Here is a 14,364-nt window from a genome sequence, read left to right as displayed (position 1 = left end):
AAGAATGAGGGGTAGTCATAAAATGAATACCTCCCATGAGGAGAAGGCACTGCAGTGTGTAAAATTTTTGACATCCCACCCCCGACTCGGTCCTCCTGCTAGTCCTGCGGGGCCAAGTAGAAGAAAGCCAAAAACCTGTTTCACAGATGAGAGCCTGAGCAAAGGGTTGGTGACGAACAGTTGTGGGAGCTAAGGTTAATGAGACATTCAAGAGCAGGTTAACATAACAAGAGAGCAGAATGAAGAATGTGAACTTGGTCCAACAGGAAAAACGCAGACAGAAAGGTTGAACCAAATCACTTCTGAAATGATGCCCTTGCAGGGCTCCTTTCAAGACTCAAAGAAAGGATAGGAATTCTATCCCAATTACAACTCCCAGTGTGCGCCCCCCCTCCACGCACCAGCCTGTTGAGAACAGTCAGCTCTCCTCTCTGGTTGCGTACCTGGACTTACACTCAGCGCTTTGTCTGGTGTGCTGTCCTCTTTCTCTGTCATTGTCATCTCCTGGCACAGCACCCACTGCTCAGCGTGGTGTGGCAGGAGCAACATCCTGGGTAGGTTCTCTCTTGCCAGGAAGAAGTTTTCAGTTAATTCTACCTGACAATAGTAAACTGATCTTACTTCCTCAAAATGTTGGCTAGTTGTATTGGACCAAGTAGAAATGCCGAAAGATGCCCAAAATGTAAGAAGCACTATGACAATTTGAGAGGAAATAAGCACCTGAAATTCCAATTCCACAGACCTTCTGTCCTGCCTATAGTACGCATGCCTCTGAGCTGGGGGTGTAAGGGATTCCGGGACGGGCGAGGCAGTCCTTGCCTGCAAGCAGCTTCCAATGGGTCAGAAACGAATGGGCGTTTCCACGAGCCTTACCTGGCTACCGTGAGAGTCATGTTGTCTATGCAGCCCTTGATTTTGTTCTGAGCTTCCAAGTGTGTCATATTGCTGGTATTTTCCCCATCAATGGCCGTGATTACATCTCCAATACATAAATTAGCTATAGCAGCCTTGCTTCCGGGAGTGACCTGGAAAAAAGGGAAAGAACAGGCTAGTTACTTCTTGTCTCCAAGGCAAACACTGAGTTGTCGCACAAATGTGGATCAAAGCATGCAAAAGGGAAAGAGACTAAAATCATACATGTCAAGCGTAACAACCCTTTATATTTATGGAATACATTCTGGTTTACAAGGAGTCCTTTTCCATATAACATCTCATAGGATCCTCACAGCAACACTGTGAGAAAGGAGGACAAATATCAGTTCCCGTTTTAGAGACCTGGAAACTGAGGCTTAGTAAGATCAATGACTTAAAACTGAGATCACCCTAATAGATCACCCTACTGTACAGGGTGGGGCAAAAGTAGGTTTACAGCTGTGAGTATGCAAAACAGAGTTTATTCTTATATTACTATTTATCAACTATTGTATTATTTTCCATATGAACAACTATAAACCTACTTTTGCCCCACCTTGTACTACTAGTCATCCAAATAGTATATTACAGAGCGAGGCCTCAAACCCTGAAGCCAGACCCAATGTTCTTCCCACTGAACCTTATTGCTTCCTTAAAATAAATGACCCATTAAACACACACACACTCAGAGAACACTGTGTACAGTAACATCTGTCTATAAAAATCTTAAAAATATATTTCTTACACACAAAACAAATTGGAACACTGCACACCAAACTGTTCAGTTATGCATTTCTGTGATGCTTTTGGTGTTTACAATGAGCTTGAATTACTTTTATAATTTAAAAAGGCAATAAAGAATATTTTTTAATCTGGTAGTATGGGTTTCCACTGGTTCATTTCCTCCCACCTGAGAAGTTGACTACGATTAGGATCATCCCCTATATTGGCTGGTTTACTGTAGGTCAGGGGTCCCCAAACTTTTTACACAGGGGGCCAGTTCACTGTCCCTCAGACCGTTGGAGGACTGGACTATAAAAAAAACTATGAACAAATCCCTATGCATACTGCACATATCTTATTTTAAAGTAAAAAAAAAAAAAAAGACAGGAACAAATACAATATTTAAAATAAAGAACAAGTAAATTTAAATCAACAAACTGACCAGTATTTCAATGGGAACAATGGACCTGCTTTTGGCTAATGAGATGGTCAATGTGCTCCTCTCACTGACCACCAATGAAAGAGGTGCCCCTTCCAGAAGTGCAGCGGGGGCCAGATAAATGGCCTCAGGGGGCCGCATGTGGCCCACGGGGCCGTAGTTTGGGGACCCCTGCTGTAGGTCAATGCTTCTGACTTGGAGCCAATGATTCCAAATTTATGGGCTCCCCAGTGCTTGGGGGAGTGAGTCAATGACTGCAATGGGTCATCAAAGTCCATCTACCCCCTGACTATTACACATGAACTGAATAAACATCATGCCTCACACACAGATGTACAACTGTTCTGCGAGTCAAGACAGATGCTGCCGTGATGAATAAAATACAGACTCATTTTGAAGCAGTACTAAACCTCAAGAGTAATTTTTGGTTATTAGGTATTTTTCTAAACCAAGGTATGCTGAATATATTGCTGCCAGGCCAGCGTCAGTCCATGACTTTAACATGGAAAACTTTCCTTAGCAGGAATTCCAAGTCCCCAGAAGCTGAGTGGCGGTAACACACCCAGACTCCCCGAGTCCACAGTGTCCCGGTCTCCCCTTGGAGAGGGCCCTTGACACCTGGGAGCCAACCAGGAAGCCCTTGTGAACACGTGTGCCTCTGCCAGGCTGAACAGAAGGTAAGAGGCCCCAAAGCAAGATGCAAGGCTTAAGCCGTCAGCCTCAATATCTAAAGACATTTTGAGTAGCCACTGTTTCCAATTTCATCAAACTGAAAATGCTGACCCTTCTGAGGTGGCTGGTGTGCTGTCACGGTCCATCTCCTCATCAGCACCCTGACCCCATAAAAGAAAGGGTGATGACTTGATCCTTGAGGCCCTTCTGGCTTAAGACATGCTATTATGACTTTATCACAGGCAAAACTCTCTTGGAATATAGCAGGATGTGGAAACCAATGCGGAGACCCTGACCTCCTCACTTTCCTTTCTGGCTTTCCCATCGTCCATCTACCAGAGAGCTAGCCTTTAGAAAAAACAAAAGCCCTGATCCAACGCTAGACCTCTTCTCATCCAGCCACTGGGAAGACATTTATACAGGCACGGGCTTCCTCCTTCAGTCAAGATGGCGGAACCAGCCAGAACCCAGTGCTTGCAGTGAGAAGAAACTGCTCTGACGAGAAGACAAATCTGACGTGACCTCATGTATTCGTTGCTTCTTCTTAAGAACAATACAGACCCCTTGTTTAAAAACGGCCCTCAGCATCACTTTCTGTGGGCTTAGCAATGCTTCTGGATTGGCAAACTCTGCCTCCAGAGAGAGCAGCCTGATCAAACTCATTTGTCGTGACTACATCTAACAGTGCTTTTTAAAAAGAGTCCCAAGGACAAAACCCCAAATCACCATCAGGTCCCAAACGATGATGCATCCCTCTGCCTGACCTGTGGTCACCTGGTGGATAATGCATCAACCTGGAATGCTGGGGTCACTAGTTCGAAACCCGGGGCTTGCCTGGTTAAGACACATACGAGAAGCAACTACTATGAGTTGATGCTTCCTTCTCCTCCCCCTCTTTCTCTCTCTCATCTCTCTCTCTCTCTTTCTCTCTCTCTTGTCTCTCTAAAATCAATAAATAAAATCTTTAAAATTTTTTAAAAATGAAAACAACTACGCCTCCCTCCTCACCCTCATCATGCTACTCCCTCACTGAGCCCTAGCTCAGGGGTCTTCCTGGTTCTGTCCCACTGCAGGGGCTTAGCACCTGCTGTCACCTCTGCCAGTTAACTTCGTCTCCTCCTCAGGTCTCAGAGAGGCTTTCCCTGACCTCCTACCTAGGTTACATCCCCCCCCCCCCCATCATCCTAAGAGAGTCTGTTCTTCTTCATTGTGGCACTTAGCACATTGAGTCTGTACATCTGTTTGTTCTGCGGGTTCATTTAATGTCGGAGGACCAACTAAACAGGAAGGTGAGTAAGGGCAGATTCTGTCTGCCTTTGGTGCTATGGTATCCCGAGTGCTCAGCAAGTATTGTCCAGTGAATGACTGAATCTAACATATCTAGTGTCATTAAATATGCAATCGTGCTACTTACTTTTATCCTTTAAAAGGGATCACAGCCCTGGCTGGTTAGCTCAGTCAGTTAAGAGCTTTGTCCCGGCCCTGGCCGGTTGGCTCAGCGGTAGAGCGTTGGCCTGGCGTGCGGGGGACCAGGGTTTGATTCCCGGCCAGGGCACATAGGAGAGGCGCCCATTTGCTTCTCCACCCCTCCCCTCCTTCCTCTCTGTCTCTCTCTTCCGCTCCCACAGCCAAGGCTCCATTGGAGCAAAGATGGCCCGGGCGCTGGGGATGGCTCCTTGGCCTCTGCCCCAGGCGCTAGAGTGGCTCTGGTCGCGGCAGAGCGATGCCCCGGAGGGGCAGAGCATCACCCCCTGGTGGGCGTGCTGGGTGGATCCCGGTCGGGCGCATGCGGGAGTCTGTCTGACTGTCTCTCCCCGTTTCCAGCTTCAGAAAAATACAAAAAAAAAGAAAAGAAAAGAAAAGAAAAAAGAGCTTTGTCCCGAAACAATAAGGTTGAGGGTTCGATCCCCGGTCAGGGCACACATTAGAAGCAACCAAAAAATACACGACTGAGTGGAACTACAAATGCTTCCCTTTGCCCTCCCCTCTGTCTCCCTTCCTCTCTCTGTCTCTCTAAAAATCAATAAAAGTTAAGCCCTGGCTGGATAGCTCTAAAACATCGTCCTAAACCTAAAGCATGGAGGTTGCCTGTTCGATCCCCGGTCAGGGCACATACAGGAGCAACTAATGTTCCTGTCTCTCTCCCCCTGCCTCTCTCTCTCTCTCAGATAAAGGGGGGGGGGGATAAAATTATCATTTCCCTCCACACTGCTGTCCTGGAATGCGACCATTCACTCACAAAACTAAAAGGGTGGGGAGTAGGGGGAACGGTTTGAAAAGGTGAAAAGAGAAGTTTCTTTTAATTTTATATGCCCAACTGCTAGGAGTTCTGGGATTTCCAGCCTTTGGTTCAAACTCTCTTTGGGAGAGGCATTTCTCCTAAGTACCTCTCAGCAGGTCCGGACAAGCTAGAACAAGTCTCAAAAGCCCCGTGCCTGAGTCAGCAAGGCCTGGCCATCCTATCTTTCAGTCTGATTTTTTTTTTAAAGCCAAACTAATGGAAAGCCTAAGGAACTCTTAAGGGTGTTACAAGACATCATTAGATGAAACTTGGATGAAATCAAACATAAACAGATTAAATTCACATACTTTTACGAGCTGTGTGTTGTTCTCAAAAAAGGATTTAAACAAATTATAGATTTAAGCCCTTTCACACGCAGTCTCCTATTTGAGATTTTAATAGTGATGACCTCACCACCAGCATAGAACTTGACAGATGAGGAAATTGACTCCCAGAAGCTGGGACTGATTCAAGTTCACACAGTTAAAGACTTGGGCCTGAACTCGACACCAGATCCCCTTGTTCCATTCCCTCGAGCACAGCGCCACAAGCAGGTGCTCCAAGCCCAAGAGCCAGGGCCCAGGAAAACCCCAGACTTAGGAGACTCATCTGTCGTGGCCCTCTACAAAAGGTACCGGAGTGTCACAGACTCCTGCCACTGCCTGGGCGCCTCCCATCACAGGACAGTCACCTCCCTGCCCTGTACTGAGCGGGGCCCTGTATGAAATACACGGAGCAGAGCATGAACTGACAAGGGCCTCAGGAGAGACCTGCGTGGCCATCATCAGTTAGTTCTCATCTTGACTGGTGGACTCCGATCCTTCCTCCAGTTCTAACTATCCATTGTAATCATCACTTAGTGAGTGCTTTTTATGCACCAAGCACAATTTAAGTATTTGGCAAGGGTTCACATCCGCATCCGCATGTGATGCCATCAGGTAGGAATATCACTGCATCGCTACAGAGGAGGAAATGAAGGGGGGGTTAGCCTGAGGTTATTAGCTGGTGAGTGGCAGCTGAGGGCTCCCGAGTCCATCCACTTCGCTCAGGATACCACACTGTCCTTTCTAATTTATCTCCTGACCATCAAATTCCATCAGAACCAGCCTGACCAGGCGGTGGCGCAGTGGATAGAGCGTCGGACTGGGATGCGGAGGACCCAGGTTCGAGACCCCGAGGTCGCCAGCTTGAGCGCGGGCTCATCTGGTTTGAGCAAAAAGCTCACCAGCTTGGACCCAAGGTTGCTGGCTCAAGCAAGGGGTCACTCAGTCTGCTAAAGGCCCACGGTCAAGGCACATATGAGAAAGCAATCAATCAAGAAACTGATGATTGATGCTTCTCATCTCTCTCCGTTCCTGTCTGTCCCTATCTATCCCTCTCTCTGACTCTCTCTCTCTCTCTCTCTCTCTCTCTCTCCCTGTAAAAAAAAAAAAAAAAAAAAATTCCATCAGAACCAGCTCATGCTCGAGTCTGCTTCAATTTCTAAAACAGAAATCCTATACTCTCCAAAGAAACCGATGCATTAGCTCAATGGATATCCTCAAAAACCCTTTTCCAGGCCCTGGCTGGTTGGCTCAGAGGTAGAGCGACAGCCTGGCGTGCAGGAGTCTTGGGTTCAATTCCCGGCCAGGGCACACAGGAGAAGCGCCCATCTGCTTCTCCACCCCTCCCCCTCTCCTTCCTCTCTGTCTCTCTCTTCCCCTCCCGCAGCCAAGGCTCCAGTGAAGCAAAGTTGGCCCGGGCGCTGAGAATGGCTTCATGGCCTCTGCCTCTGGAATGGCTCTGGTTGCAACAGAGCAACGCCCCAGATGGGCAGAGCATCGTCCCCTGGTGGGCGTGCGGGGTGGATCCGGGTCGGGCGCATGCAGGAGTCTGACTGCCTCCCCGTTTCCAACTTCAAAAAAATACAAAAAAAACAAACACCCTTTTCCAGCTTTCTTCCTAAGAGACCATAACTCAAATTACACAGCTCTTGCTGCCTAAGAATGGGTCTAGGTGCAATTTCCACTAATGAACAACGTGCCCTCTTCTGCAGAATTCACTCATGTCTTCCTCACTCCAGCCACGCCTTCCCTGACAGGCAGACACTGCTCACGGGCTATCCTGTATACCTTTCCCTTACTGCAAATTCCTAGTGCAATGTTCAAGCCTGTGCATTGCTGCCAGACTCCTGAGCACATAGGTTTTGAAGACTTTAATTTCAATTCTAAGTGGTGCAGAACAGAAGTATAATATAGCTCTCCCACTTTCAACTTACATCTAAATAACCAAGTACTGCTATTACATAGAATTGGATGCATACCCACCGGCCATGACAAGAGGTAGCCTTCCTCTATGGCAATGGCATCTTTCTACTTTATCCCTCCTCTGTTTCCTCCTTTCATTCATCCATTCATCAGACAGTCATTCCTTAAGTACTGTATTTTCCCATGTATAAGACACACCTTTATTTTGGGGACCGAAATTTGAAAAAAAAAATGTATTACATAAAGTTATTGAACTCAAGTTTTATTCATCATAAAATTTATACAACTCCTCATCACTGTCAAAACTCCCATCCATTAGCTTGTCCTCATCTGTGTCTGGTGACGAATCACTGTCTTCATATATTGCCTCGTTCTCAGTTCCATCTATGGCATTTCAAATGCTACAACCACTAAGACCCCACTTTTTAGACCCCAATTTTTCCCCCAAAATGGTGTGTCTTATACATGGGGAAATATAGTGCATTCTGAAAGACAGTGTAGCTTGTGATTAAGATGTGGCTTCTGGCCCTGACTCGGTGGCCCAGTGTATAGAGCATCGTATCATGCGCTGAGGTCACAGGTTCAATCCCGGTCAAGGCACATACGAGAAGCAACCCATGAGTGCACCACTAAATGGAACTAAGTGGGACAAGTTGATGCTTCTCTCTCTTCTTCCCTTCCAGCCTCCCTCTCTCTCTCAAACCAATGGGGATGGAGAAAAGATGTGGCTTCTGAAGTCAGATGGGCAGGATTCAAGCCCTACTTTGCCACTTGTAAGCCAAGTGTGTTTGGGTAGGATATATCACCTGTGTGTGCCTCACCCTTCTCACCTATAAAACAAGGACTACATGCCCTGGCCGGTTGGCTCAGCGGTAGAGCATCGGCCTGGCGTGCGGGGGACCCAGGTTCGATTCCCGGCCAGGGCACATAGGAGAAGCGCCCATTTGCTTCTCCACCCCCCCTCCTTCTCTGTCTCTCTCTTCCCCTCCCGTAGCCAAGGCTCCATTGAAGCAAAGATGGCCCAGGCGCTGGGGATTGCTCCTTGGCCTCTGCCTCATGCGCTAGAGTGGCTCTGGTCGCAGCAGAGCGACGCCCCGGAGGGGCAGAGCATGGCCCCCTGGTGGGCAGAGCTTCGCCCCTGGTGGGCGTGCCGGGTGGATCCTGGTCGGGCGCATGCGGGAGTCTGTCTGACTGTCTCTCCCCGTTTCCAGCTTCAGAAAAATACAAAAAAAAAAACAAAAAACAAAAAACACAAGGACTACATGAGATGATTCAGGCAGAGCACACTGTGGATCTCTAAACATGTGAGCTATTGTTTGGAGATTCCGGGAACCACACAGGAACTGAAATAAAGATGGAAAAGGATGGTGCCTTTCATCAGGGGGCTTGCAGTCTCCTAGGGAAGACAGGCATGTACAAGAGCTGGTGAGTGCTATGCTAGAGGCAAGGAGGCAGTGGGAACTTAAGGGTGGAATCAGGACTCCCTAGAGGAGGTGTTGCTGAACACTGTGCAAAGGCACTCCAGCAGGTGGGAAAGAACATGACCAGTTATAGGAACAGCATGTAGACTGGCGGGGATGAAACACAGGAACTGAAGGGAGAGGAAGGGGATGAGGTTGGAGACATCAAGAGATCAGGCTGTAGAGCCCTGTTATTTTCCTTCTAAGAAGAATGCACTTTATGTGGAAACTAACAAAGGAATCTAGTATCTGACCCAACTGCCCAGTTATTGCCAAGAAACCACTGAGTCACAAGAAATTAAGGTGACCGAATGACAATACTCTCAGAATGGCAGTTCAAGGAAACAGACCCACTCAGGGGTCCCCCAGTCAGCCTCCAGGCAACCACTGGGAGGCTGGCTCTCCCCAGGGGCCTATTTTAGAAGGCAATTCCATTGAAATTACATGTTCAACTGACAGCTGGATGGGATTCCTTTAACTCCCTAGGCTCAAGAATGAAAGTTGGCCTGACCAGGTGGTGGCGCAGTGGATAGAGCATCAGACTGGGATGCGGAAGGACCCAGGTTCGAGACCCCGAGGTCGCCAGCTTGAGCGCAGGCTCATCAGCTTGGACCCAAGGTCGCTGGCTCCAGCAGGGGGTTACTTGGTCTGCTGAAGGCCCACGGTCAAGGCACATGTGAGAAAGCAATCAATGAACAACTAAAAAGTCGCAACGCGCAACGAGAAACTGATGATTGATGCTTCTCATCTCTCTCCGTTCCTGTCTGTCTGTCCCTGTCTATCTCTGCCTCTGTAAAAAAAAAAAAAAAAAAAAAAAGATTGAAAGTTGGAGGTCCATGAAATGAATCTAACCTACCATCTGTTTTTTTAACTTAAATGACTGGCCAATATTTACATATTTAATAAATTTCATACAAAACCCTATATTCTCAACTTCTTGTGAGAAATCAGGAACTTCGGCAATTCTGGACCTATTTTGCCCTACGGCAGCAATCAGCACCAGCTGCAGAGCCTGCTCCCTCATTTAGCCACAGTCCCTACCACGCTCTGTTGCCCTCAACACAGCTGCCTGGTACCAGTTGCCATTTATCATTCTTGACGCAATTCATTTCATTTTCTTACGACCTCACCTGCAAGTCAAACTCATTTAGGTTGCCTTCTGATCCCTTCATGCAAATGTGTTTGTACCAAACCACTTGGCTTAGTTAAAAAGTTATGTAAAGCCAAATTATATGCAGAAACATTTTATGACTAGGATTATAAGAGACCCTGGTTTGCATAGGACAGTAACCTGCTATCCCATCTTAATTATCAAAAGGACCCCCATGTCACTCTCAACAATGTTCCAGTATGAATGACAAATTGTACTGCTGTCCTTTTGACAGAAATGGGTTTTTTTGTTGTTTTTTTTTCTTTTTTTTCTTTTTTTTTTTTTCCTTTTCTTCTGAAGCTGGAAACAGAGAGAGACAGTCAGACAGACTCCCGCATGCGCCCGACCGGGATCCACCCGGCACGCCCACCAGGGCCGACGCTCTGCCCACCAGGGGGCGATGCTCTGCCCCTCCGGGGCGTCGCTCTGCCTGTGACCAGAGCCACTTTAGCGCCTGGGGCAGAGGCCAAGGAGCCATCCCCAGCGCCCGGGCCATCTTTGCTCCAATGGAGCCTTGGCTGCAGGAGGGGAAGAGAGAGACAGAGAGGAAGGAGGGGGTGGGGGTGGAGAAGCAAATGGGCGCTTCTCCTATGTGCCCTGGCCGGGAATCGAACCCGGGTCCCCCGCACGCCAGGCCGACGCTCTACCGCTGAGAAATGGGGGTTTTAACCATGTATTTGTCAGATAGTTGACACAGTTCTGACGCAGAGCCTTCCCTACTCCTGCAGAGAGAAATCCTCTCTATTCAGAAGGTTCTCCGACTTTTACCTGTGGACAGGAATACTCTATAGGCCAATTTCCTGAAAGTTCACAGAACACTGTTAACCTTGTCTGTTGGAATTGGCATCTAAACCTTAGGCCAGAAATTGACCCAACTCTCCAGTAACTAGGGAAAACTTCGATATTTGCAAGGATGAGGCAATGGTTCCCAAACAAGTTAGTCATCAGATCTCCTGGGGGTTTTAAACATATAAATAGATCGCCACACCCCACCTCAGATCTACTGAAGAAGATCTACACAGTGGGACCCAGAAATCTTTTTTTTTATTTTTATTGAGAGGCGGGGAAGCAGGGAGGCAGAGAGACAGACTCCGGCATGCACCCCAACCAGGATCCACACAGCAAGCTCCCTAAAGGGCAATACTCTGCCCATCTGTGACTGCTGCTCCACTGCTCAGCAACCAAACTATTAGCACCTGAGACAAGGTCCTGGAGCCATCCTCAGCGCCCAGGGCCAACTTGCTCAAACTATTTGAGCCATGGCTGCAGGAGAGAAAGAAGAGAGAAAAAGAGAGAAGGGGGAATGGAAGGGGTGGAGATGCAGATGGGTGCTTCTCCTGTGTGCCCTGATCAGGAATCAAACCCAGGACTTCCACACACGGGGCCAACACTCTACCGCTGAGCCAACTGGCCAGGGCTACAATTTTTTAAAGTTTCCCAGAAAATTCAGATTTGGAAACATCAAGGGGAATGTTGATTATCCTTTACCCCCAAGTTCTCTCCCTGAATGACATTAAGTCATCGGGTAAACACAAAAATATTTAGACCTAAGGCCCTGGCCGGTTGGCTTAGCGGTAGAGCGTCGGCCTGGCATGCGGGGGACCCGGGTTCGATTCCCGGCCAGGGCACATAGGGGAAGCGCCCATTTGCTTCTCCGCCCCCCCTCCTTCCTCTCTGTCTCTCTCTTCCCCTCCCGCAGCCAAGGCTCCATTGGAGCAAAGATGGCCCGGGCGCTGGGGATGGCTCCTTGGCCTCTGCCCCAGGCACTAGAGTGGCTCTGGTCGTGGCAGAGCGACGCCCCGGAGGGGCAGAGCATCGCCCCCTGGTGGGCAGAGCGTCGCCTCTGGTGGGTGTGCCGGGTGGATCCCGGTCGGGCGCATGCGGGAGTCTGTCTGACTGTCTCTCCCTGTTTCCAGCTTCAGAAAAATACAAAAAAAAAGAAAGAAAGAAAGAAAGAAAGAAAGAAAGAAAGAAAGAAAGAAAGAAAGAAAGAAAGAAAGAAAGAAAGAAAGAAAGAAAGAAAGAAAGAAAGAAAGAAAGAGAAAGAAAGAAAGAGAAAGAAAGAAAGAAAGAAATACAGTCTCTATAAAGTTGGTCAACATCCTTGAAGTCCTTTGCAAGAGTATTATAGAAGTAATTTCATTCCAGATGTGTAAATAACTGAACCCGATGCCTCTTTTGCCCTGTCCAGGAAACTCAGCTAAATGCAGCATGCAATTTCAGAAACCATCTGACTTAAAGGTCCAGACACATCTCTTTCTTCTTCTATGTTCCAATTTTTTGTTACATTTTATTATATGTGTTCTTATGGATCTTTTTCCTTGTTTTATATTGTAAATATCCATTTGGTGCTGTAAATCACCTTAAATCCTTCTTATAAGTAGATAAGATAGCATAGATGAAGATACCGGTAGTTATAATTTACTATTATATAACCACACAAGACAGGGATAAAGAAACTTGGGATTCAAGTTCAATCTCAATATCCTGAGCCTTTAGGGACAACTTCCGCTGACGTAATGGCTATGTCAAAGTATTCAGGCATAAATCTAAGACTCTGAGCTGGAGGACAAAGCAGGACCCAGCCCCACTCTATGACATTTAGATGTGGAATTTGAACTCCCTTCTGTTAGACTTCTACTCAATTTATTTGTGGGTCCAGGGTATGGCACAGACTTTAAAGCCACATTACAGCCATAGAAACTATATGAGTTTATGTAGGTTGGCCACAAACCCCAAGAAAAGAATGTTTTTAAATGTTCTTGGTTACTTTATAACCATTTTCTCAAGGAAATGCGGTAATAAAGTAGGGTTCAGGTACTGGTAGAGGACTTGGGCCTTAATCCAGCTTCACTTCATGCTCAGTGCAAAAGGAAGCTATTAATACTCAGGGGTGACAGCTCAGAGACTTATTACTCTCAGTCTCAAAGACCAACCATCATTTTTTAGGTAAGAATATAACAAAAAAGTAGATAACAAAACAGAATATCTTAACTTATCAAGAAATCATCCGAGTCTCTTAAAAAATCTCTAAACAATGGCCCTGGCCAATTGGCTCAGTGATAAAGAGTCAACCCGGCATGTGGAAGTCCCGGGTTCTATTCTCGGTCAGAGCACACAGGAAAAGCAACCCTCTGCTTCTCCATCCTTCCCCCTCCTCTTCTCTCTCTCTCTCTCCCTACCTTCTGCAGCCACGGCTCAACTGGTTTGAGTGCATCAGCCTGGGCACTGAGGATGGCCCTGTGGGATCTCCATCTCAGGTGCTAAAAATAGCTTGGTTGCAAACATGGCCGCAGATGGACAGAGTATCAGCCCCAGACGGGGCCTTGGGTAGACGTCAGTGGGGGGGGGGGGCAAGCGGGAGTCTATCGCCCCTCCTCTCACTTAAAGAAAAAAACATCTCCAAACAAGTCCCCAGGAACCACATGTGCAATAAGCACCACCCATAACGTAAAGCCTAACCATTCACTAAACATGTATTGTAACATTGAGCAAGTTATTCTCTATGCCTGTTTCTTTCTTTATCAAGCAAAATATAACAGTATCAACCTCACTAGGGTGTTAAAAGGATTAAATGAGATCACATGTACAAAGAGTTTAGAAGGCTGGCATGATAAACCCGTAATATATAGAAGCTACCATTAATATTTTTTAATAGTAGCACTGTCTCCCGGTGCCTACTATGTGTGAGCCATAGTGCTAGGCTCTCTCTATACATCATCATCCGCACCACAACCCTGGAAGACAAGCACTATTATTCCCCCTTTACAAACGAGGGCACTGAGTCTTCACACAGCTAACAAATGAACAGGACAGGGTTTGAACCAGGTCAGGCAGATCTCCAGACCACATTTTCCCACCTCAAGATGCCTTTAATTCCTGATTTGCTACAGTAAATACAGTGGTGCCTTGATACAAGCAGACCAACATACAATTTTTTTAAGATACGAGCTGCGACACGGTCCATATTTTTGTTCAAGATCTGAGTGAAATTCTGAGATACGAGTCATGATTCAAGAAGCTACCGCTAGCTGGTGCATTGGCGCACGGGTCCAGTATCGGCAGCACAACACCAGCATCTCGTTCTTTCTCACGTGTTACCTGCAGAATCAAGTCGAATCTCATGTACTGTACTTGTTCTTGCATCATTTTTGCATTTTTTTTTCCAAAGCTGGAAACGGGGAGGCAGTCAGACAGATTCCTGCATGTGCCCAACCAGGATCCACCCGGCACGCCCACCAGGGGGCGATGCTCTGCCCATCTGGGGCGTCGCTTTGCCGCAACCAGAGCCATTCTAGCGCCTGAGGCAGAGGCCACAGAGCCATCCTCAGCGCCCGGGCCATCTTTGCTCCAATGGAGCTTTGCTGCGGGAGGGGAAGAGAGAGACAGAGAGGAAGGAGAGGGGGAGGGGTGGAGAAGCAGATGGGTGCTTCTCCTGTGTGCCCTGGCCGGGAATTGAACCCGGGACTCCTGCACGCCAG

The 14,364-nt window shown here is 47.5% G+C and overlaps 1 protein-coding gene across 1 annotated transcript in view; it reads right to left on the bottom strand.

The window, feature by feature from the left end:
* The window catches only part of PDLIM1 (PDZ and LIM domain 1), a 57,100-nt gene that overhangs the window by 30,761 nt on the left and 11,975 nt on the right, over positions 1-14,364 (bottom strand). The window contains exon 2 of the mRNA XM_066355129.1: positions 874-1,025. Coding sequence (XP_066211226.1) covers positions 874-1,025 — 152 coding nt within the window. The remainder of the gene's footprint in view (positions 1-873; positions 1,026-14,364) is intronic.

This window comes from Saccopteryx leptura, chromosome 13 (genome assembly GCF_036850995.1).
Source record: "Saccopteryx leptura isolate mSacLep1 chromosome 13, mSacLep1_pri_phased_curated, whole genome shotgun sequence".
NCBI classification, from domain to species: domain Eukaryota; kingdom Metazoa; phylum Chordata; class Mammalia; order Chiroptera; family Emballonuridae; genus Saccopteryx; species Saccopteryx leptura.
The sequence above is the reverse complement of the archived record's forward strand: the minus strand, read 5'-3'. Positions and strand labels throughout refer to the sequence as shown.